This window comes from Desarmillaria tabescens, assembly GCF_030435595.1.
Source record: "Desarmillaria tabescens strain CCBAS 213 chromosome Unknown EV420scaffold_27, whole genome shotgun sequence".
NCBI classification, from domain to species: Eukaryota; Fungi; Basidiomycota; class Agaricomycetes; order Agaricales; family Physalacriaceae; genus Desarmillaria; species Desarmillaria tabescens.
The window spans coordinates 231,109-252,442 of record NW_026848326.1 but is presented as its reverse complement, the minus strand read 5'-3'; the positions used below and the strand labels follow the sequence as shown (position 1 = coordinate 252,442).

Sequence of the window (21,334 nt, the reverse complement as noted above, 5' to 3'; positions counted from 1 at the left end):
GTATATATATACACATCTGATTGGTACAGCTGCACTCACATAATGGCAGGGAACCAGACTATGTACCGGCAGCTCAATCGTTGCGGCGGTTACGTGGTTGTACAATATACATGCTAATCTCTGGTTCCTGGAGGACAAGTGAGCATACTCGTGATGGTCGAGCCGCAGAAAATAGAGAATAAAGACATCAATATAGGTTCTTTCGGCTAGAGGTTAACCGGTCTGCTGTCTGGAATGACAAATACTTAATGATACCGACTGAAATCGAGAGAGGAGATAAAGAGGCGAGAGGTTAACCTAGATCAGAACGAACGTGTCAAGGTCAAAGATAAAGTTCTAGTACGAACTGTCGCTATTCGTATTCAGCGCTCAGAGTCGCGTTAATAGTATATAGTGCGGTCGTCGAGACAGAGTGATGGAAGGAAGATGAAGCCCGGATAAAATGAAATTCAGGCGCACACAAAATTTGTGACTGCCTAGCACGTGCGCAGCGAACGCGTTTGTGACACTAAATTGAAATCGTCCCCTTCTTTCCCTCCAACCACGATGAGCGCTCCCAGACACGTCCGCTACGCGGCAGAAACGCCCCTCATGTCATCCTGTGAGCTCGATATGAGGGAACTCTCAGGTTCAAAGACCGAGACCCTTCGCGACGACGTGTTATTCGAGAAGGAAAAGATCACCATTGAGCGGCACGGATTCTCGCCCTTCCAGCGGTGGTACCGCGAGATCGCGAGCGTGAAGAAACGGCAGAGGACCATCGCATGGAAGACCGGAAAGCCTTTTGTGCCGGAGAACCTCTTTTTCCGGACCGTCGATACGGCTCGTCTCTTGCCCATGAATCTCGCGGATTTCCGGATCCAGATTTACGCGACGAAGGGGCTGTGGGCGCCCATGGAGCAGAACGGAAATACGGAAAGCTGGACTAATATCACGATTCTTGGGCTGGTGCGTCGTTTCCATGTCTTGTCACCATTGATTGACACCCCTGTAGATGCACCATATGCTGGTTTTCCGGAATATGCAAGATTATGCGGGTGGCGACATTCCGATTGTATGCATCGACTGGGATAAAGAACTCGTGGATGCTGCGATGGATTACTGGGTAGAGCTGAGTGCTGATAAATGGACGAAGGAAGAATGCGAGACGAAATGTGCGTAATCCTGTCTCTAATAATTCTCTAGCTAACCTCAGGCATTGTATAGTCTGTCAAGTCGCCGCTAAAGTACACGGTCGTAACCCTTGCTTCTACCAAGTTGACCTCTGCGTTCGCGCCCTCCTTCTCGACAAGGACGTCGGCTACGTCCCGCCGTTCATCGTCATTTTAGAAGCTAGGAAGGACGGTGAGTATCATCCCCAATTTCTTCTCTCTGTCGCAGTTTATCGCCTTCTCAGGCAAGGCTCGTGCGCTCTTCACCCGTCCCTCGCACTGCCCACCTCCCTCCATCCTCAACACCCTCCCCAAGACATGCGGTAGCGCCACCTGCACCGACTCCAAGTGCATCGGAATGTGGCGCATCGAGGATTGCCGGAGCCTCCATTACCCGAGCCCTATGATCCGAGAACTCCAGCGCTACGAAGATCGTGTCGTGTGTAACCTCTGGGGATGCGAAGTCAAGCCGGAGTTGGATGCAGATGGAAAGGTAGTTGGACTCCAGAGGTGCCAGAAGTGTAAGGAGGTTTTGTATTGCTGTCGGGAGCATCAGGTATGTTTCGTGGTGTTCTTTGAAGGAGGCTTTTCTGATATATGCGTGTCAGTCGGTGGATTGGTATACCCATAAACGCGTTTGCGAGGCTCCTCCTTAGGCTGATAAGGTAAGTTTTCCGTTCACCGTTTATTTCCACCCTCATGAACATTCCAGGGATTTGTTTCTCCTCTAACGACTAACAGAAATGAAGAAGCCGTCACCTTGAGATTAATATTTTTGTGCTGTAACCTATGGAACAAATGATATACGTCGTATAATGCTTGGGGTGTCGTCTTGCCCTCTTGGAGTGGCCGTCACACCGAGCTACGGTTCCTCCGTTACGAACTCTCTTTCTCTGCCTTCGCCTGGATCAACCTGTCTGGATGAGCCTTCCGCAGCACTGTCATCACGCGAAGCGGCAAGGCTTCAATGCTACTGAACTCAGATATCCGATGTCTAACCTTGACGCGTAGAACGGCGACTCACAGATTGATATGTCCCATCGGCGTTCGTTCGTTGATCATACCTTATCAACGTTTAGGCCACACCGGTCGGCCGCTAGCGACATAACCAGTAACGCCACACCGACCCAAAGACGCCTCATTTCCTTCCCACGTTTTTGTATTGCTATTTAGACGCTATTGTATCGATGAGGGCGCGGTTCTGATTCTTCTTCTCGGAGAATGAATAAGTAATTCTTATTGTAGATGCTATAACTTGTGTGACCATGAACTGGATAAATGAATTCTCCAAAGTCGAACGCGTGAAAAATACGTAGGTGTCTATACGAACCCTATATGCCGTCCGTGCCACTGCGGCCAAATCATCGGAATCTGAGGACGAAGGTTGAAGTATATCGCGATCAAGCTTCGACCAGACCGAAGACACCGTAAAACATTGATATATGACTGAACACACAAAGTTACGAGAAAAATGTACGATTGAAGGACAGAAAATACCTATTGTAGCTATTGGGGTAGGCCACGAGTAAACACTGCCGCGTCTCTGTACATAGATTATAGTATGCTGTTTCGAAATATAGAGTCAAAAAATGGTATCCAAGATCATCTGAGTGTGGGACAGTGTGGGAAAGATGCTTAAACAGCACTTGATATCTTCAGACGCATCAGTCTTCTCTAAGTAATTGTTATGCTACTTAAGGTGTAAGCCACAAGGGTGTAGTATTTGTGCGCCACCGTCCAAGGCGCACTGCACCCTTTCTCCCTTCTCACGTTGTTATAGTGGAATTTCCCACTCTCTTGCACGGTCTCCTCTTTCGTTTTTCGGAATCTCCGCCAACCCGCCAACGGCCCCATACTTCAAATACCGAACAGGAACGGAAAATTAACCTTCCATACTTTCCAGGATATAGAATTTTTCCTCTCTCGAGTCGGGAAAAATCCTCACTTGTTGAATTATTCCTTCCTCGATATCAGGAATGTCGAATTCCCCAATATAAGCCATCTGGAGAATATGATTCTCGGAGGGGGACATTCGATTATTGTCGTAAAGCCTTGCACATTATTGTTGCATATGATCGCTCTTGTGGATCAGTCTGCGTCTTCTCACCTTCAAATATTCAACTCAGGAGAATCTTTCGAATGCATTGATGACAAGCGCATACACGTCGGTCCCCTCGGTTCTATCACTTCGAATTGGCCTAGGACCTTCGAGGGCCAGTTCAAAGCCTCTCTATCGCCAATACACCTGTCGAAAGTGATGCTATGGAAACACTTCTTTGACTTTCCCCAAAGCTGATGGATCTGACCATTGAAGGGATGCAGCTACTAAAACCCGACTCCTATTCTTCTTTCTACTGCGCGAGTATTCCCGTTCATCTCATATCTCTATCCATGAGATCCATGAGCAAGAACGATATGTCTAGGATTATGAACATGATGAACGTCGAATCTTTGCGTGGACTGCAGAACTTAGTGCTTCAATCCAGGTCGACAGGAGGAGAAAAGCAACACAATGAAAGATACACTCGTTTCCTAAAGCGCTTATTCTTTTTCACCTGTCTTCGCAATCTCCCCTTCGCTCATCTCGGACGTGAAGAACGTGTCCTGATTTATCCCTTCCAGTCTGTGATCTGATATCACCTATTTTAGACAGGATTTTTTTCTAGGGCCATCGCAATGTGTCGCGCCTGATGATTGATATTCCAACGCGTTTCCCAATTATTCCGCAGCTCGAACTCGGAGGCAAACTTATTGGAAATCACTCAAACCACCTTACTATCAATGTATACGACATCGATGTTGGCACAGAAAGCGATTGCAAAGCGTGGAAAACGCTAGGACAGCTAATTCCCAGTAACGCTGTAGCGGAAATCCTCGAAATTTGGTTGTGTTACAAAAATGGGGAGAACGAAAATGCCCATAAGTATATAGACAAGCTTATAAATACGTTGATTGATCATATTATCTGTAAGATGCTTAGAATTACAAGGTTCCCTTAATCTGGGGAATAGATACCATGCCCAAAGACTTTGTACGATACTTCAACCTAAATAGTACTCTCACTTGAAACTTCATGATCTGTCTGAATATAAATCAGATATTAAATAGATTTTGCACCACTAGACTCTCCATAGCAACTTCTTGGATATGTTTACTCTCATCTATTGGTCGACAAGAGGTTCAGTCGCACTCTTCTCGTTGGTTTCTCCTGGTAAGGCCTGAATAAATATACCAGAACACAACGGAAGTGGAGTACGAGTAGACAGATGCAGACCCACACATAGTGGAAACATACAAAATAGCTGGATTCATTTTGCATGTCAAGAGACAACCCCTCCTGGCATCTGATTGGAATATGAAATAATTAAAGTAGGCGGCGTTCCCTTCTGTGGTCCTGCTCTGATGAGGGTGATGGCGGCGGTTCAGAACCAGTAGATAATAGTTCAAGATCTTTCCTGTTCAAAATATGAGTCCAAGGGAACTGAAGGTACAGAAAGATGTAATAAGTGGGATAGTCGACCGGGTCATACGGGAGTTAACGTGAAGACAGGGTAGACGTGATACAACGGTTCAATGGAATTGTATTCAGAATCAATTATTGCAATAAATCTCGCACATGAATGTTAGAGTTGGACAGTCGGAGACATGTTGGACGGAAGAAGAAAAGAGCACTCACCGATATGATACTCATATATGGTACAGTCGAAGTCGGTGATCCCGCGAAGGGGGTGGTGGGTCTCCATTCGCGACGAGATAGTGAAGCCAACGGTTTGCATTTTCTTCCCCGGATTAGTCGAACGAAGACTAGGTACAGTTAAACGATAGAAATCAAGGAAACGAGAGGAAGAGAGGCACAGGTTTAGCTGATTGCAGGGTCGGAGTAAACGCGACCAGCGGCAACAGAATTTCTGACATGAACTGTTACTGTTCGCGTTCAATGCTGAGCATTTTATTTCAACTGTAACGATAGTGGGGAAAAGAAAGATAGAATGGAGGCACAGAATTTGTGACTACCTACCACTGCGTGCACAGATAACACGTCTGTGACAATTAACTGAAATCCCCTCTTTCCCTCCAACCACGATGAGCGCTCCCAGAAACGTCCGCTACGCCGCGCAAACGCCCCTCATGTCATCCTGCGAACTCGAGAAATTTGAATTCACCGCTTCGATGAGAATTGACAACTATAGTACTATTTGCCGAAAGTATACTATCACTAATTATCATATCGTCAGTGAGAATCTGGCAGACCTTGAGCGATTTTGGCCAAGCGTCTTGTACCTTGGGAAAAGATCGATGGTAATTCCACTATTCTCAGAGACTGGGGTCAGGCCACTTCGCTCACGCCGATTTCTGATTGTTCTGGGTTACCTAAAATATCTACTGAGTATAGAGTGATCCTCAAGCTTGAGCTGGCTCGCAAACACGTTTGTGGACGTTCCAATCCAAGAACTGCTAGCAATCCGTCAGTACCGACCCGAAAGATAACACGGAAACGCGCCTGGTGCTCCCGACTGCAATATAGGACCTCCTTACACTTCTGGCACCTCTTCAGCGTCATCCGGCCAGTTATCACATCTTTCTGCATCTGGACTTCGCATCCCCAAAGGTTGCACACGACGCGATCGTCATAGCGCTGCGGCTTTCGGACCATGGGACTGGGATGATGGAGGCTCCGGGGACGCTCGGTGCGCCATAACCCGGTGCAGTCGGAGTCGGTGCATCTCCGGCTACCGCATACATTGGGCAAGGACTCGAGTAGAGAGGGCGATGGAACGTGGGACGGGCAGGTGAAGAGTGTACGAGCCATGACTGCATAATCATAATGTGGATCAGCGGCACGAAATGCGCAACACGGAGAGAACCCTCACTATCATACCCCATTTCTACAATAACGATGAACGGAGGTACATATCCGACCGCCTCATCGAGAAGGAGCGCACGGACACACAGGTCGAGCTCATAGAAGCTTGGGCTTAACCCGTGTGAGTCCCGAGCGATTTTGCAAACTGAAATACACAACACGTGTGAGATCAACGTGGACAAGGAAGGAAGAGACGACGAACATTTCGCTTCTCGTTCTTCCTTCGTCCACTTGTTCGCACTCAGCTCTATCCAGTAGTCCATCGCAAGATCCACGAACTCTTTTTCCCATTTGATGCATATGATAGGAATATCTCCTCCATAGTCGTGTATGTTACGGAAGATTAATATACGATGCATCTAATACCACTTGAGGCAGTGATTAGAACGGAAGACCAAAAAAACTCACCAGCTCAAGCACTGCGTAGGTGGACCACCTCTCCTTCACCCCTTGCTGTTCCAAAGTGTCCCACCGATCCTTCGTCGCGTACATCTGAACACGGAAACTCGCCAGGGACATGGGGAGGAGGCGACCCGTATCGACAGTGCGGAAAAAGAGGTTCTGAGGATGAAATGGCCTTCCCTTCTTCCACGCGACGGTCCGCCGCTGGTGCACACTCGCTGCATGGCGATACCACTTTTCGAATGCGGAGGATCCCTCTTCTTCAATGATGAGCCGTTCATCTTTGAATAAAACCTCGCGAAAAGTCTGGATCCTAGACGAAGAAAATTCTATCATGACGAGCTCTGAACAGGAAGATATGAGAGGAATTTCTGCGGCGAGGCGGGCATGTGGAGGTATGCTCATGGTTGTCGCTGGGTAAGAGATGAGGCATGTAGGCGACCGTCGTAGCCAGACCTCGTCGTTATAGCCTGTCGGATCGGAGCAGCGAAGTCTCCGAAGGTGATCTGCGTCTCCTGATATCGTAAAATCGAAGCTTCTATTGGCGGTAGACACTCTTTGCGTTGCACACAGATAGAAGAAATGGCAATATATTTCGCAACAGGTTATCTTGTAACGTTTTGTTGAACAGAGAGGTATCAGTGATTGTGAAGTCACGAAGAGGAATACATGGGGAGACGTTTCATGCGGGTTCGTATCCTGCAAATGAGGTTGTTGCTAATTATAGGAACTGCATCTTCAAATGATTCGCGTAATGATCGTCTACCATCATTCGAGGAACCAAGGGATTTCTGTGAGGTCTACCAACGCACGAACATATCTTCGTGCTCTCAAATCAGATCTTTGTTCAAAGTATTCAAGGGCTAAACCATACCTCGTAAAATACCGCGGTCGCAGAGGAATGGATAAGTACTTGACAAAGACGTCGCTTTGCCTGATTGAAATTAATTAGCTCTTGTTGAAAAGAAGCAGGAAGATCCTGCCTTGGATGGAATGGCATAATCCGGTTCCTCCGCGAACGTCAGTATGGTGCTTTTATTTAAGTAAAAGTGGCGATATTCACGATCTACGACAACGACACTGAAACAGACGACCTGCAGAGCTAGTGTATCAAGGTACAAAGGCACAAGCAGAATTCTTGATCCAGGACTGCTCATGCGCGTCCCGACCACATAACAGGGACAAGGTGATGCGGTGTAGTCCAGCGATACCTGCAATGTCGGTTTCCTGAACACATTTTGAGGAATCGTCAGATAGAGAAAACATATTTCAACGTACGATGATGGTGCTGCAGAATTGAGGAGACAATAGTTTTCGGCGGTGCGGCATCTCCTTCGTGTTTGAAATTTGAAGTGCGAATCCAGGGGAACGGAGGGGAGGGTACAGAAAGAGTTGAAAAGAGGGATAGTCGAACGGGTGATACGGGAGTCAGCATAAGGACAGGATGGATGTGATACAAATGTTCAATATAATTAGGCTCAGCATCGATCATTGCAATGAAGTTCGTGCCTGAATCCTATAGAGTTGGACGTCGAGGGACGCGGTGAACCGAAGAAGAGAGAAGTCACCTATACGGCACCGTCGACACGAGAACGGTTCACATTTCCTCCCTTGGATTAGGCCAATGAAGACTGCGCAAAGTTAGAAAAGAATTTCGATAAAAGAGATACGACGAAAAACTCGCCTTCAGCGTAAGCTCAAGCTCAGGAACCAGGCGAAGTTACGTTGATCGGTCAAGCCGTATTGACGACCGGATCAGCCTGGTCATAGACAATGACTCAGTAGCGCCAACGTTCAGTAGAGTATTTCCACTATTCAGAATGTCGTGCAAACATGGAGATTTACGTGCCACAAACCCTACGGTGGACTCACTGGGCATGAGCGTGTCAAAACGAAGAAATTTTCATTAGGATAAGGTACCAGACGCACCAAAGTGAATTTCCTGGAAATAGGTATCCTTTACTGCCCTGTGAGCTCGGTGCCGAGTATGACCTGATGCCGTTCTCACCAGGCTAGTGGTGCTCTCTTCTTTCTTCTAGAGCTCCATCGGTCCCTACCATCGTAGGTGGGAGTACATATCCAAGCATAGTTGTGCAAGATCGAAGCTGCGGTATGAATAATAGACGTTCGCGATGACGACGGGCAAGAGGAAAGGGTAACAGCTGGTGCTTGGGTTAGGGTTCGGATACTCGTGACGACTTTCCGGAATCCGGTCCGAAATCGCCCGAATCCTCTCTCCAATCAACTCCATCTACTTAGCCGTTTCAGTACTTGAAATTGGTCTCAATGCAGAAATACTTACAATCAATGGTAGTTTCAAGAAGTCCTACATGCATTGAGTATTCTCGACAACACGGAATAACCATTCCGGCACAAGATGTCTTCAAAACTTGAACATCACTTGCGACATGCTTCCCTGTCAATGATATTCGGGTTTCGCTTCCGATATGTCGTCTATTGCTGTAGCTGTCAGTGTTCTCTGATTTCATTCGTTGCTTTGTAGGAACTGCGACTGGGTTATCGCTTATCCTGATGGTTTTTATTACCTTCAGAAACGGAAGCCTGTCCGAACAAGAAACTTCGGCGTAGGATGCGGATGACCTACATGGATATATCCAGTTGATTTGACAAGTGTTCGCTCGCTGTCTGAGTCGATATCGATATCAATTTCCCGCGTCGACCAAGCAAAGACTTATGGGGTTCGTTTCAAAGTGTCTATTCCGGAGCTGATACAACCCCGGCTCCTGCAATTTAGGTTCGATAGTTTCCCAATTCCGCTAATTACCTGGAATATTCAATTCCCAACCCAATCGCTACATAGAGTGTCGACGTCCGGGCCCGGTCTCCATCCTCTCGTTCGATGGTTTATTCTCGCATGCCTTCAGGTCCCTGAGGTCTGAGGCTCAAAAATGATTCCTTCCCCATCCTCCGCAGATTCGGCAAATGAAATTGTATTTCATTCCGGATCATTCAATTTCAAAATTCCTGCTCTCCCGACGTCGATTATTTAATTTCCTCCGACAGCACCCTTGGCGCGTCACCGTTGCACTCTTCGAAGCTCCACCCTTTGACGGCTCCGTATGCTTTCTGAGAAGCCATGTCATTGAAGCATATCTCGCCGGTCCAGAGAGTTTCGCGGCAGCTCTGGGTCGCTGATATTCGACTTCCAATCCCGCGAGCATCGCGTCTAATTCATGATACACATCTAAACACCTTGTTCCTCATACTCAAGGGCGCATCGCACTAGACTATAGCTTCAAGGACATTCAATACCAAGCACCGTTATCCATTCCTTTCGGACTCTATTACGTCTGAATGGACTGTTTTCTTTGAAGTCGGAATACTCCTGCGATTACGTCTGAACTACCATACAACCGATATCCGGGGGTAGCGCACGGCTTATGGTGCCGACGAAACAGTATAAAACGTCTTCGGAGACCGCATAGGAATCCAGCACCAAGAAGATCTCGCCCATCTCTTCATCATGCTCTACCCACGTCTCGTTGTCGTCTTCTTCTCACTCTTACTCCTGCTCGTCGGTGCAACACCTACACCAAAGAATGCCTTCGACGTCTCCGTCAGAGCTGATGATAAAGCATCCAGTGCCCAGGAGGTTTTAGCCAACTTCAAGGCCTCTGCCGACCCTATCCTTGGCCAAATCAGTACGCGTGTCTACCTCGAATCGTCATATTGACGGCGTTCACCCGTTTTCTTAGATTCCATGATGTCAAATGGAGCCGCGACAAAGGAGAACATCACCCCATTGCTAAAGGAGCTTACCGGTGCCATCAACCAAGCCAGCCAGCATGCGTCTTCTCTTCAAGCTCGCGGGCTCATCACAAGGAAACGGTCTCTCGGCGATGTCGTGGCTCTAGCAGTTACCATCCTGACGGTGTGTTAATTAGCCGTTGTTCGCATTATACGCGATGCTCAGCTATTATTTGTTCCTTACAGGCCATCAACGCTACCCTCTTGAGCCTCATCGCGTCAGGTTTGGGTCTTGGAAGTTTGATAACGGTTGTTGTGGGTGCGGTGGGGAACCTACTTGGGCTGCTTGAAGCCCTCGTGCCTGGGTTGCTCGCGCTTGTCTTGCCTCTGTGTGTGCCTTCCTTCAACGCTTCTCTCCTTTTACTGAATATAATCTCGGATAGGCTCACGGGTATAGCGGGACCCCTCTTAGGCGTGGTTTCTGGTCTTTTGGGTATTCTTTAGAACATGATAGTTCGATTTTTGTTATTCCATACGAAGCTGTTTTAGTTATGGATCTTTCACATGGACATTTTGTACTCCTCTTCTGCAGCGAATCGTTGAGAGTAGGATTGATAGGTCCTAACAGAATAGAATACACGCGGAAGGCTTGATACTTCACGTGCTACGGTATCTCGTTTACGTGAATATGTTGTCACAATCGTATACATGGTACAGCAACAGGTCCCAAGGATGAATATACAAATCACAATATTTAACGGTCAATCTCACAAAAGCAGGCGGGAAGTATGTCCCTCGATCAATTCTTTACCTCCATACCTCCCCATTCCAGTACTCTGAAGAGCGCTTCGTCTTCCATCATATCGCAGTCCACACCAATAATACCCCTCCAAAATTCAACCTGCTCAGATGCGCGTGAGAGCGCACCCTCCCACTCGTCTAACTCATCCTTGCAAACCCTCTTGAAGAGCATGAATACGCGGGTGACGACATCTGGCTCCGGCTCGATATCGAGGGGGGCGGCATGCTCGTACGAAGTTTGAGGGAGGAAACGAAGTGCTACGAATTCGTGTTTCAAAATCGACGGAAGCCAGTACCTTGTGGGACATTGAGTCTAAGTGAAGTAATGGAGGAAATAATGACGTACGTGATGAACGAGGTCCTTGCTTCGACATGGAGACCGAGAGCGGTCAATGCTTTGTCGAGGTAGGGCGCAGTTTCTGATGTGGGAAGGACGACTGAGTCGCTGTCGGTGAGCTCAGCCATTAATGGGTTGAACGGGAGGGTACGATCGGAATCGGCTGCGCCCAGGAGAGACGTTGGAGGCGAGGGCAGTAGACTAGGGTTCGTCCTATGAGGATACCGATAAATATGCAGCCTGAGAAAAGAGCATAGAGAACTTACTCTGCTTCCCAAAACAAATAAGATACTCGTGCACCGGTAGCCATATCGGTCATGGTATTATCGTCATGAGTACTGACGTTCCATGTAATGAATTGTCCAGACTCGGAGGACTTGATGGGGACACTCGGGTATGTGGCAGAGAATGACCAGTCTTTGGTGAGCGATAATTGGACAACAGCATTTAACGGAAGAGGAGTGAATAGGTATACGACCGGCCTCTCGCCCCGCAATTTTAGAACAAGATGGACAGTAGACTCGTGTCCAATGTTATAATCGGAGATCCGACGCTCGAATTCGATGTTTTTTCCGGTAAAGATAAAACGTTGTTGATTAAGGGGTATACCTTCCTTGTCTTGTATCTTTTCTGCCAAGTCGGAGACCAGTGCAGACGGTTCCACGAACAACGTGATCGTTTTTCCGGTCAATGTTTTAATATAAATCTTCATTGATTGACTGGGAGGAGGTCGCATAAAACACTTGGTTTGGGTAGCTCCTGTTCGATATTCAATAAGTTACCATGAATAAGAAAGAACGACGCACGAGAGACAACCCTTGTGTATGAGATACAAGGACCAACCTCCGGCCATAGATCATCTGGAATATCGACATACTCTCCAGCGCAAATGTCCATTTCATTGGTTTGGATTACCATCGACTCCTTGGGAATTCTTGGGAAACGTTTTTGAAGAATACGGAGAATGTTCTGTGGGTATCGTGAGTGCATCGCCATCGATGGCTTCAAAATACTCACATTGTAGTCACCAGCTCCATGTCTACTGACGAGAACGCGATTTGTGTCATCGGTAGCAACGATATAATTCTTCGACGGAGTAGCGCCCATGGTTGATGGGGGTAAAGGAGATGCAGGGGCTGCGTCACACGTACATAGTAACATACGTTTATATAAGAAATGATGCGGCGCCTATCGCCTGATCCTGTGACTGATGCGGCGCTTAAAGAACACTGATAGACGCAGCGCGTCTAAGAGTACGTAGGCAGCATAGGGACACTACGAGTTACAGTAAGGGAAGAAGGGGCTCATTGTCAAGCTCAGCACTGGCCACAATGATGGTTAAACGTTGAAGTACGTGGGTAATATATGATATTCGAATTTGTAAAAACAGGAGACAGATAACGTAGCTTGTTCAATTCTTCGCCTTCGTACCTTCGTATTACAGCACTCCCAACAGCGTCTTTTCTTTCATCTTACTGTGGTCCACACTTAAATGCCTTTCCAAAATTCAAAGAACTCAGTCGCTCGAGGGAACGAACTCTCCATTCATCTAATTCATTTCGGCTGACCATCTTGTGCAGCATGGCCGACCTCATATGGGGGTAGCCCGCGACCTAACTCAGGCTGCTTTGCAGAAATTTGAGCTGGTCCTGGTCATAGTTTAGCCAGTGCCGAACAAATAACATGTCATGACGCACGAGAGGCAACCTTAATGTTACGAATACGAGGGCTAACTTCTACCCACAACTCCTCAGGAATATTGATGTATCGTCCATCACAAATGTCCAGCTCCTTGGTTTGGATGATCATCAACTCCTTAGCAATATCCGGGAAATGTTTGTGAAGAACAGATAGCAGGTTCTGCATGCATCATGAGCGCACCGACATCGCCAATTTCAGAATGCTCACACTATAGTAACCTACTTCATACCTACGGACGAGAACAGTGCTCGAACCATCAGTAGCTGCGATGTAATCCTTTGACGCGCTAGCCCCCATATTTGATGGATAAGAGAGATGAAGGGGACGTGTTGCCTCCGTGGGAGTGCCGTTTATGTCGGGCACGACGAAGCGCCTATCGCCTGATCTTGTGACTCACACAGCGTTCAGAGAACCCTGATAGACGCCTAACAGGTTACATAGCCATCATAGCAATAATGACTGGCGAACACGTATTAATATCCTATCCTGCCAGTAAGTGTAGTAGGGTTGAATAATCTCATACCTGATATGAAACAGGCAGTGACTGTGGACAGGAGATAGTAGTTGGATAGTTGAGCTCTTCGTACATGATCTAGAATGGCACCGAAAATAGGGATTTGGGAGTGTTGGAAAACGGGGTATCAGTTCGTTCCCAGTGTCACATGCACGGTAGCAAGCCAATAGTATTGCGCTTGGCTGAGCTCTGCAAATGCATGAGGATCTACACTAAAGTACCTACTTTTATACTAAATGTACTTTTACTAGAAATTTCCACGCTTTTCCTAAGACTTCTACCTTAATAAGCAGACTCGGCATGATGCCGGATTGCCAAATCCCAACAGGGAGATTTTATGAGCTTCAGCTTCTGCAACGGAATAAAAACAAGCTGTACTCACGGTGTCATCGCTATAGATGCTGGAACAACAGTGGATACGGGAAAAGAGGGCGAAGTTGGGCTAAGTGGGAATAAGCGGCGAAGACAGTCTATATTTAGTTAGGAGGCTAGGTAATCACGGCACTGTCATCTTGCTGCGGTCTCTGCCACGTGGTTATCTCAGTTCTGGCTTCTCACGTAAAACGTTGACCAGTCTTTTAAAACGTTCCTCTCTTCCTTGACGCTCCTCGCTAAATGTATCTGTTTAGCGCTACAAGTAACCAAAGAAAAACCTCCTTTCCAACATTCTTAACCCTCCGTATCGCCCATGGATCTACTTAATGCAGATACACAGGTCTGTCGATAAATCTTCCCTCTCCTGTTGCTTGAGGGCTCACCACCTTGTTTCTTTAGCGCGTCTACAGATTTTTACACTTACATGAGGGGCTTAGCGTCGAGAGATGTATCTCCGGAACTCATCATTCTACAAGCGAGATCAGCTTATAACGCATCAAACCTTGAAACCTTTCCTCCGGCTATCCACGTGCTGTTATTGCTTGACATGGCCGCCCTAGCACACGGTATTTAAGGATCGAAGTCGTCTTTCGCCTTTTTCCCCGCATACACCCTGTCTTTACTCTATCCATGTCGTTTAACGTCTCGAATACCTATGGAGCAGTAACAATCGGCGCGCTCTCAGCCTCTCTGTGAGTTTCTTTTCCTTCAGCCTGTTAAATCTAATGATTCCACAGACTTTCTGGCGCAGTAGCCATCCAAACGATTCTTTACTACAAGCTGTATCCATCTGATTTGATTAGAGTTAAAACCCTCGTAAGTCCTGTCTGCGCTGTCATCTGTTGAGCGTTGAGCGTCTCTGCAGGTATTCGCTATATGGTATGCGATGACGTTCATCGTTGCGATTCGTCCCTGAACTATAACCCGACAGGCTGCTCGATACCTGCCACACCTGCTTCGTCTGGGTATCTCTATGGAACATGCTTATCAGCGACTATGGTAGTATCGATATCATACCTTGGTGAGAATCTACTCCCACCTTTCCCCGCCACCATCACTCATGTGTCTGTAGGAGCATCGGGGTCAGTCATTTCTATCTCCAATTCAAACTTTGTTTTTGATGGATCAGACAGGTGACCATCGTCATTACGGTATAGCGCCTCGGGTCCGCCTCACCGATATTCATCTGACAGTTCTCGTAGGCTGTGTTGACGTTTTTAGTGCACTGGTATGTTCAGACATATGTTGATTGGCGAGAATCTATCTCAACTGACCAACGCCGTAGCTTCTTCGCCCATAGGATATTCATGCGTAGGTTTTGATCTTACATCCTGTTCACCTTCATCCAATATCACCAGTTAGCAAGCGAAATTGGCTCCTTACATGCCCCATTGTCAGTTGACCGTATGCTGTACTCTGTTTCATGTTCTGACGCGCACCCGGCAGCTGATCCTGGCGGCATTCCGTCTCGGTGAGAGTTTATCTGTATCGCGCTGGGGCTATTGTTTGACTTCTCTATTCTGGTCTAGCTTCTGCTTGTGGTACGTTTACGAGACTCTTCGTCCCGTATATTCAAAATCCTGACGTAGAACAATTCAGTCACGACATCTGAAATGTATGTGCATTCAAAGCTTAAATTCGCTCCATTGATAATACGCCATGATTCCCGAAAGGATACGCTTAAAAACGTACCCTGCATTCAAACAGGACTTCCGAGTATATCATCTCATACGTTCTCGGAATATCGCTGACCCCTGAACTACAGTGGGTATTCACACTCGGTCTGGCGCTATCGTCAGCGGTCGACATGCTAATCACCGGGTCTCTCTTCGGTCTACTACATAAAAGTCGCTCGGAGGCCGAGAAGTACGAAATCCCTTCCATTCTTGTCCCACCATCTAATTCCGAGCGACCTAGCCTTAATGCCGTCATCGATTCTCTGATCCTGTACACCTTCGAGACCGGGTCTTTGACATGGTGCGGGTGTATTTCCAGCTCTTTCAGATAGCTAAACTAAGATTAGCGCGGCAACTATCATTGACATGATTTGTGTGAGTCTTCTTTAAAGTTCCGCGCTTCGTCATCCCTCATTCCCACGGCAGTGGATCACGATGTCATCAAACTTAATATTCATGGGATTGCATTTTGTCATTAGCAAATGTACGTCTGGTGGGAACTCCTGTCATTCTAGCTGACCATCAATGACAGTATACGCCAATTCATTATTGGTAACGTAAGTCTCCAAATTCGTTCACCTATCTTCCATTCACGTAAATGTGACTGGCAGGTTAAATACACGTCGTGGTCTACGTAGAGGACAGTGGTCTTCGTCTGGTCGCACCGGGAGTGCGATAATTTTGGATAGTCGTCGACCCCGCGATCGAGTAGTGGTGCGTTTGTCTTCTGAAGTGGTGAGACTGGGAATCTTACACATTCGTTCTCTGTTACAGACTGACCCGGAGTCGGCTAAACGAGCAGAGGTACGTAGTTTGGCCTTCTGGTCCGGTTTCGTTACTCATCACGATGCGTAGCTTCAAATTAATGTGGAGCGGAGCATCCACTATTCAACAGATTATTAATGCCGAGCTCGCAACTGGCGAAATAACTAGCGAGAAGAGATTGAGTACAGGTGATGTGGTGTAAACACTACGGCTTCCACTTGATTCGAGTGGATTGATTATCGCCTGTGATGCTCCACAAAATAGATGAATCATTCGTCTTAATAGAAATGTCTCAATACCCGTCTATTCTGCACGTCTTGGGAAGGATTGTGAAGCCACAGCATTCCGCGAAATGGCTTTCCGGTGTTCCACGGTTACGGGATCCATTCATATCAATGGATAGTGCGCCGGCTGTTGCTATCAACCATATCTACGGTCGAAGTATCCTGGACGGCCATCAAGGCAGGCTGTCGTATGGCCTTGGAGTAACAAGGAATAGAGATCGTCCGGGTGTTGGCTGCTTTCGCTCAGTATCATTGCCGAATCTTGTCGGCACGTTCTCACACCCGGACACTATTCAATGCTGAAAAATATCGAATCGCCCTACTATAAGCATAACTGCTACATTATCTCTGTTCGTTCGACCGCGTCAGGGACAAGCCTGTAACCCGCTACAGCTCTCCCGTCAAACTTGGGGAGCGATAACGCCCACGAATGGATAGCGGCGAATGATTGTTCCGATCAACAACGAATGCGCCTAGTTCTTGAGCGGTAAGCGTCAGCCCATTTCGGAACTCTCACCATACGAAAAAAACGCTGTGCTTCATTCTCTGTGTGCGCGCATTGTGTGGTTCAGTGGTTAAGGCCGGAACTCGAAGTTCGGTCCTTCTATATGCGAACTCAGCAGCGGCACCGCTCCCTCTTGGTTGTTTTGCTTTCCAAGATAGGCGCGCCTCTGTTTACATATATTAAATCCAATTCTATACATGTCTTAGCTAAGGAAATAACTCTAGCGATATCGGAGTGGATGATTTAACTTCTGCATGCTGATTATATCGCAATTTTTAGCGCTCAGTTCGAAATGTGCTCCAGTTCTTTCCAGGGATATGGCTAAGCAGGGTTACTTGTCATTCGATTTCCTAGAGTTCGACCCCCCTGTATCCTAATAGGTTATTGAACAAGAAGTTATTTTACTCGATATCACTTGAAATTCGGATTGGCTTGATTTTGCTGTGGATGTTCATGTCGTTCTCTCTGCGTGATCTGAGTATCAACGCTTCGGATCGCACTTTATTCATTATAAAGATTCCTCATCTCTCCGAGAACAAGTTCATCCTTCTTGGATGGCGCTGGCTCGACGCAAAACTGGCATCATACACTGTTTCCTATTGTGCGGCGTGGACGGCTTTTTGATTTAGAGCCGACAGTAGCCCAATAAGCTGCACACGGCGTCGATAAGGAAAACCTTCGCCATTTTAACAGTCAGGCAAATCCAGTTAAGGTTTGTTAGCCACCAACTCACAAACAATGTCAAACAAGGGGCCGCCACTCGCACTTTGGTGGTTTCAGCCTGATCCCTGCGGCAATACTTGTTGGATGAGCTAGTTACTACTTAGATAGTCGCGGAGCAAGGAGTTCGAGTTGGGTATATTAACCTCAGCCGAAGCTGGGGTTTAGACCAGCGAAGGCTCTACTTAAATACAGGTAGGTCTGTGCTAATAATAGTATACTACGTTCAGTGAACATGTGTGAAACAGGTAAAGTCATGCGGCGACCGGTTGTCGCAGTATTGCAAGACAAGCGTCCGGTTAAGGCATGTGAACTGTCTGTCTAAGCACTGAAGATAAGATAGATGCTTGGATAAGATAAGAAAAAGAAAAGAAATCATAACATTACCCCCTCCTTAAGACTCATTCGTCCTGAATGATTCATCATCAGATTTGTCCTCTTCCTCATCCCAGTTTTCATGTACCTTTTTAAGGTTTTCAACATCCGTCTCCTTGTATTCGACTATTCCTTCTTTTCCTGTGGCCTTTCTGCTCCATTCATGTCAGGATATTCCATCTGATTCTAGCTCTCGGGAACATGTGGAAGACTCATAACCATCTCGTTTGAGGGCTTCATCTCATTCTTTCACTATTTTTTCAATGAAGGTTTTTACTGCCAGCCAGTCTTCATTGGCTATTATGGCATGCTCAGAGAGGGAATTAGGAGTGTTTGCTCTGGAGGCTCATGCTCCCAGGACTGGTCAGGTATGGTGAACTGAATGCTTGGATTGGATGTTCGAGGGTGGATTGACCATGGAGGAAGTAGACCCGATGTCATGAATTCACCCCTATTTTTTGCTTTATCTTATCTTATCTCAGCATCACAGCAACTCGTCATTCAACTCTTGTCATCATTCCTCGCACCTGATCCGCATCACTCATGACCCGCTTGGTCACACCGCCCACATGCTCTGACTCCTACTTCACACACATGATCGCATCGCTCACACGTATGATCCGTTTGATGGCCCATAGGTCTGATCATACTTCTATGGGCCCCACCCTTGATATTCCCTCATGCTTTGTGGGTTGACATAAGTCACACCCCAGGATGGATAGGACACCACGTATGCTCCTCAGAAGATAGCACCACACGAGTGCTAGTCTTCTGATGCACTAATGCGCTTCTACCATATCAAGCACCATATGGATGCTGCCCTTCCTACTCGCATGAGCGCTTCTCCTATACCAAGTGTTACAAGGATGGAAGCCATAATGTTCACAGGAGGACTTCTACCATACCAATGCCATATGATACAGAAGACAGTGATGCATTAGGACAGTACATACTAGTAAATACAGCAATGTATTTAGTCGAGCCTTGCTGTGGTCTTACACCCCAGCTTCGGCTAAAGTTATACACTCCTAACTTTTCATGCAGAAACTCCCTGTTTCCAAGACTAAGGACTATCATTTCTGACCTAGCGATTGCAATGCCCTCTTCACAACTGAATCACTGAACGCGAGTGACAGTTTAGAGGCAAATGTTGTTCAGTCCAAGTTAGTGCATTACACCCAAAATGTGTCTCGGTGTCTGATGGAAGCTCTTGGAATTTGTTGAGTACATCATAGGGGTCAAGAACCTTGGGATCTTCCCCTGTTTGGATTCTCTTTGTGATCCTTTGGATCTGGGCTTCATACTCATTGACTAGCTCTTTGGCATTGGCCATGTTCAAATGTTTAACCCAGGAGTTTTCTTCCATTGGATATCCCTTCCACTTGACCAGGTATTCGGTAATGGTGTAACGAGCATGCCAATGGAAACCCGACTTCCACTCAACCCAACAAACCACAGCCCGGAATCCTACGGATTCCGATTCCCACTTTCTATTTCATATTCCATTTCATATTCCTTTTTATATTTCACTTCTCCATTACAATTTATCAATAGCCCGACATCGGTAGTGAACATGTCATCAGACCCCATCGGCTACTGACCGGTAGAATACATCCTCTGACAACCCTAGAATGTAGACCACTCCGAGTAGGAACTAGATCGGACTCCTAACTAGTATATAAGCCTTAGAATTACACTGTAGATACTCAGTTCAAATATCAACTTGGTTCAGCCCAATCTCTCTCTCTCTGACTCTAAGTCTAACTCTCATTCTCCAGTCTGCGGAACTCCGATCCGTTGGACTTATCTTTTACCTCGTCTCTGCCACTCCGCGGACTTCCGTCTGTATCCATCTTAGGGCTTCGGCTCAGGGGTGACATTGCTAATAGCTTCGCCTACGCCCGACGCATCCCACGGCATTCCGCTATGTGCACTTACTGCCGCAATCCTATTGGCACGATCCTAACAAATGGTCCTACGGTTCCTTCCTTTTCCTACAACTTTGTCCCTCTGCTCAACAATTTCCTCTATTTCATACTCTTCTTCATCTTCCAGCAGCTCAGGGGGAGGCCTCTCTGGTTGTGGTTGATTTGCGAACTTGGGTGCGACATAAGGGGTTAGGAGAACTTCGTTAAAGTGGTTATGGATTTTCCACCTGACTGGTAGTTTGAGCTCATAGGAGGATGCGTCTTTTTTTGCAATAACCTCAAAGGGTCCAATGTGTTTATCTCTGAGCTTCTTGGTGGGTCGGGGTAAATGTAGATGGGTAGAGTTGAGCCATACTTTGTCTCCTGGTTGATACTCTATCACTGTGTCCTTATGCTTGTCATAAGCCTTCTTCATTGCTGTTGCTGCCTTTTCCAATGACTGTCTCACTTTCTCTTGTACATCCTTTATCCCTTCTACTAACTTGGCGGTGGCTGGAACGATTCCCTGTTTGGTGCTGCTGGTGATAACCTGTCCATCTCGTCCGAATACTACTTTGTATGGAGAGTATCTAGTGGCAGAATGTTTGCAGTTATTGTGTGTGAATGCGGCGAGTGGTAACCATTTGCTCCAGTCATCCTGTCAATAATTGACAAACATCTTCAGGTATTTCTCAATTTCTTGATTAACCTATTCAGTCCGTCCATCAGTCTGAGGATGATACACCATTGAGGGGTTTCCGGTTACATGGATCAAGTCGTAAAATTCTTTCATGAATTTGGAGACAAATATGGAACCTCTATCCGAGATTATCTTTTCAGGCATTACTCCATAGGGTACATATATGTGGTCTCTGAGAATTTTAGTGAATCCAGCAGATGTGAGTTCTTCCATGCATGTGATGGGAATGATGGTTTTCGAGAAACGATCAACAATAACCAGGATTGAATCATAGCCCTTGGAATTCGGTAACTTGGTGATCATGTCTACCAAAATGTGCATCCAAGGCTTGTTTGGTACTTCATTGGGGTGTAAAGGAGCCTTCTTCAGTTGTCAGTCTGCTTTTGTCCTTTGGCAGACTTCACATCCTTTTATGTAGGTCTCGATGTCTCATCACATCTTGGGCCACCAATAATCCCAAAGTACTAACTCCTTTGTTTTTTCCACTCCGGGGTGTCCTGCCATCATGTGATCATGTTTAAGAGTGATCAGCCCTCCCCTGAGTTTCTT

At 46.8% G+C, this 21,334-nt stretch overlaps 6 protein-coding genes across 6 annotated transcripts; 3 read left to right on the top strand and 3 right to left on the bottom strand.

The window, feature by feature from the left end:
• Window positions 1-535: 535 nt before the first annotated feature.
• EV420DRAFT_604756 (uncharacterized protein) lies at window positions 536-2,085 on the top strand. Its single transcript, XM_060482766.1, has 6 exons — window positions 536-948; window positions 995-1,154; window positions 1,207-1,344; window positions 1,397-1,707; window positions 1,760-1,816; window positions 1,864-2,085. Exons 1-5 carry the CDS (start codon window positions 547-549, stop codon window positions 1,805-1,807), a joined length of 1,059 nt encoding a protein of 352 aa, XP_060328580.1. The 5' UTR covers window positions 536-546; the 3' UTR covers window positions 1,808-1,816; window positions 1,864-2,085.
• A 3,107-nt stretch (window positions 2,086-5,192) lies between these two features.
• On the bottom strand, window positions 5,193-6,954 carry EV420DRAFT_604727 (uncharacterized protein). The gene is made up of 6 exons (XM_060482765.1): window positions 6,424-6,954; window positions 6,218-6,374; window positions 6,023-6,160; window positions 5,653-5,963; window positions 5,403-5,603; window positions 5,193-5,343 (listed from the first exon to the last, which is right to left on the bottom strand). Exons 1-5 carry the CDS (start codon window positions 6,820-6,822, stop codon window positions 5,553-5,555), a joined length of 1,056 nt encoding a protein of 351 aa, XP_060328579.1. The 5' UTR covers window positions 6,823-6,954; the 3' UTR covers window positions 5,193-5,343; window positions 5,403-5,552.
• A 26-nt stretch (window positions 6,955-6,980) lies between these two features.
• On the bottom strand, window positions 6,981-7,669 carry EV420DRAFT_604716 (uncharacterized protein). The gene is made up of 3 exons (XM_060482764.1): window positions 7,401-7,669; window positions 7,292-7,351; window positions 6,981-7,237 (listed from the first exon to the last, which is right to left on the bottom strand). The coding sequence occupies exons 1-3, from the start codon at window positions 7,572-7,574 to the stop codon at window positions 7,139-7,141; spliced, it is 333 nt and encodes a 110-aa protein (XP_060328578.1). The 5' UTR covers window positions 7,575-7,669; the 3' UTR covers window positions 6,981-7,138.
• A 2,081-nt stretch (window positions 7,670-9,750) lies between these two features.
• On the top strand, window positions 9,751-10,849 carry EV420DRAFT_604620 (uncharacterized protein). Its single transcript, XM_060482762.1, has 4 exons — window positions 9,751-10,079; window positions 10,134-10,309; window positions 10,372-10,514; window positions 10,569-10,849. Exons 1-4 carry the CDS (start codon window positions 9,902-9,904, stop codon window positions 10,627-10,629), a joined length of 558 nt encoding a protein of 185 aa, XP_060328577.1. The 5' UTR covers window positions 9,751-9,901; the 3' UTR covers window positions 10,630-10,849.
• Window positions 10,560-12,404, bottom strand: EV420DRAFT_604625 (uncharacterized protein). Its single transcript, XM_060482763.1, has 5 exons — window positions 12,281-12,404; window positions 12,107-12,232; window positions 11,530-12,005; window positions 11,273-11,476; window positions 10,560-11,222 (listed from the first exon to the last, which is right to left on the bottom strand). The coding sequence occupies exons 1-5, from the start codon at window positions 12,368-12,370 to the stop codon at window positions 10,925-10,927; spliced, it is 1,194 nt and encodes a 397-aa protein (XP_060328576.1). The 5' UTR covers window positions 12,371-12,404; the 3' UTR covers window positions 10,560-10,924.
• A 2,079-nt stretch (window positions 12,405-14,483) lies between these two features.
• EV420DRAFT_1645073 (uncharacterized protein) lies at window positions 14,484-16,432 on the top strand (the record flags this gene model as incomplete). The annotated part of the gene is made up of 20 exons (XM_060477733.1): window positions 14,484-14,545; window positions 14,591-14,669; window positions 14,719-14,732; window positions 14,785-14,874; window positions 14,926-14,935; window positions 14,987-15,004; window positions 15,056-15,081; window positions 15,139-15,164; window positions 15,212-15,246; window positions 15,300-15,324; window positions 15,383-15,394; window positions 15,453-15,468; window positions 15,527-15,569; window positions 15,619-15,830; window positions 15,877-15,904; window positions 15,956-16,013; window positions 16,062-16,086; window positions 16,141-16,243; window positions 16,304-16,333; window positions 16,385-16,432. The coding sequence occupies 20 exons, from the start codon at window positions 14,484-14,486 to the stop codon at window positions 16,430-16,432; spliced, it is 960 nt and encodes a 319-aa protein (XP_060328575.1).
• Between the last annotated feature and the right edge of the window lie 4,902 nt (window positions 16,433-21,334).

What these genes read in the sequence shown, in the direction of transcription:
- EV420DRAFT_604756 (XM_060482766.1), top strand. Translation starts at nt 547, where the DNA reads ATGAGCGCTCCCAGACACGTCCGCTACGCGGCAGAAACGCCCCTCATG. An exon ending in TTTAGAAGCTAGGAAGGACG is followed by an intron (nt 1,345 to 1,396) that starts GTGAGTATCATC and finishes TCGCCTTCTCAG; the next exon opens with GCAAGGCTCGTGCGCTCTTC. An exon ending in ATTGCTGTCGGGAGCATCAG is followed by an intron (nt 1,708 to 1,759) that starts GTATGTTTCGTG and finishes TATGCGTGTCAG; the next exon opens with TCGGTGGATTGGTATACCCA.
- EV420DRAFT_604620 (XM_060482762.1), top strand. Translation starts at nt 9,902, where the DNA reads ATGCTCTACCCACGTCTCGTTGTCGTCTTCTTCTCACTCTTACTCCTG. An exon ending in CCCTATCCTTGGCCAAATCA is followed by an intron (nt 10,080 to 10,133) that starts GTACGCGTGTCT and finishes CCGTTTTCTTAG; the next exon opens with ATTCCATGATGTCAAATGGA. An exon ending in CTCGCGCTTGTCTTGCCTCT is followed by an intron (nt 10,515 to 10,568) that starts GTGTGTGCCTTC and finishes AATCTCGGATAG; the next exon opens with GCTCACGGGTATAGCGGGAC.
- EV420DRAFT_604716 (XM_060482764.1), bottom strand. Translation starts at nt 7,574, where the DNA reads ATGAGCAGTCCTGGATCAAGAATTCTGCTTGTGCCTTTGTACCTTGAT. An exon ending in ATTATGCCATTCCATCCAAG is followed by an intron (nt 7,352 to 7,400) that starts GCAGGATCTTCC and finishes AATTTCAATCAG; the next exon opens with GCAAAGCGACGTCTTTGTCA. An exon ending in CGACCGCGGTATTTTACGAG is followed by an intron (nt 7,238 to 7,291) that starts GTATGGTTTAGC and finishes GAGAGCACGAAG; the next exon opens with ATATGTTCGTGCGTTGGTAG.
- EV420DRAFT_604727 (XM_060482765.1), bottom strand. Translation starts at nt 6,822, where the DNA reads ATGAGCATACCTCCACATGCCCGCCTCGCCGCAGAAATTCCTCTCATA. An exon ending in CCTACGCAGTGCTTGAGCTG is followed by an intron (nt 6,375 to 6,423) that starts GTGAGTTTTTTT and finishes AAGTGGTATTAG; the next exon opens with ATGCATCGTATATTAATCTT. An exon ending in ATTGCAGTCGGGAGCACCAG is followed by an intron (nt 5,604 to 5,652) that starts GCGCGTTTCCGT and finishes GATTGCTAGCAG; the next exon opens with TTCTTGGATTGGAACGTCCA.
- EV420DRAFT_604625 (XM_060482763.1), bottom strand. Translation starts at nt 12,370, where the DNA reads ATGGGCGCTACTCCGTCGAAGAATTATATCGTTGCTACCGATGACACA. An exon ending in ATGGAGCTGGTGACTACAAT is followed by an intron (nt 12,233 to 12,280) that starts GTGAGTATTTTG and finishes CGATACCCACAG; the next exon opens with AACATTCTCCGTATTCTTCA. An exon ending in CAGATGATCTATGGCCGGAG is followed by an intron (nt 12,006 to 12,106) that starts GTTGGTCCTTGT and finishes ACCCAAACCAAG; the next exon opens with TGTTTTATGCGACCTCCTCC.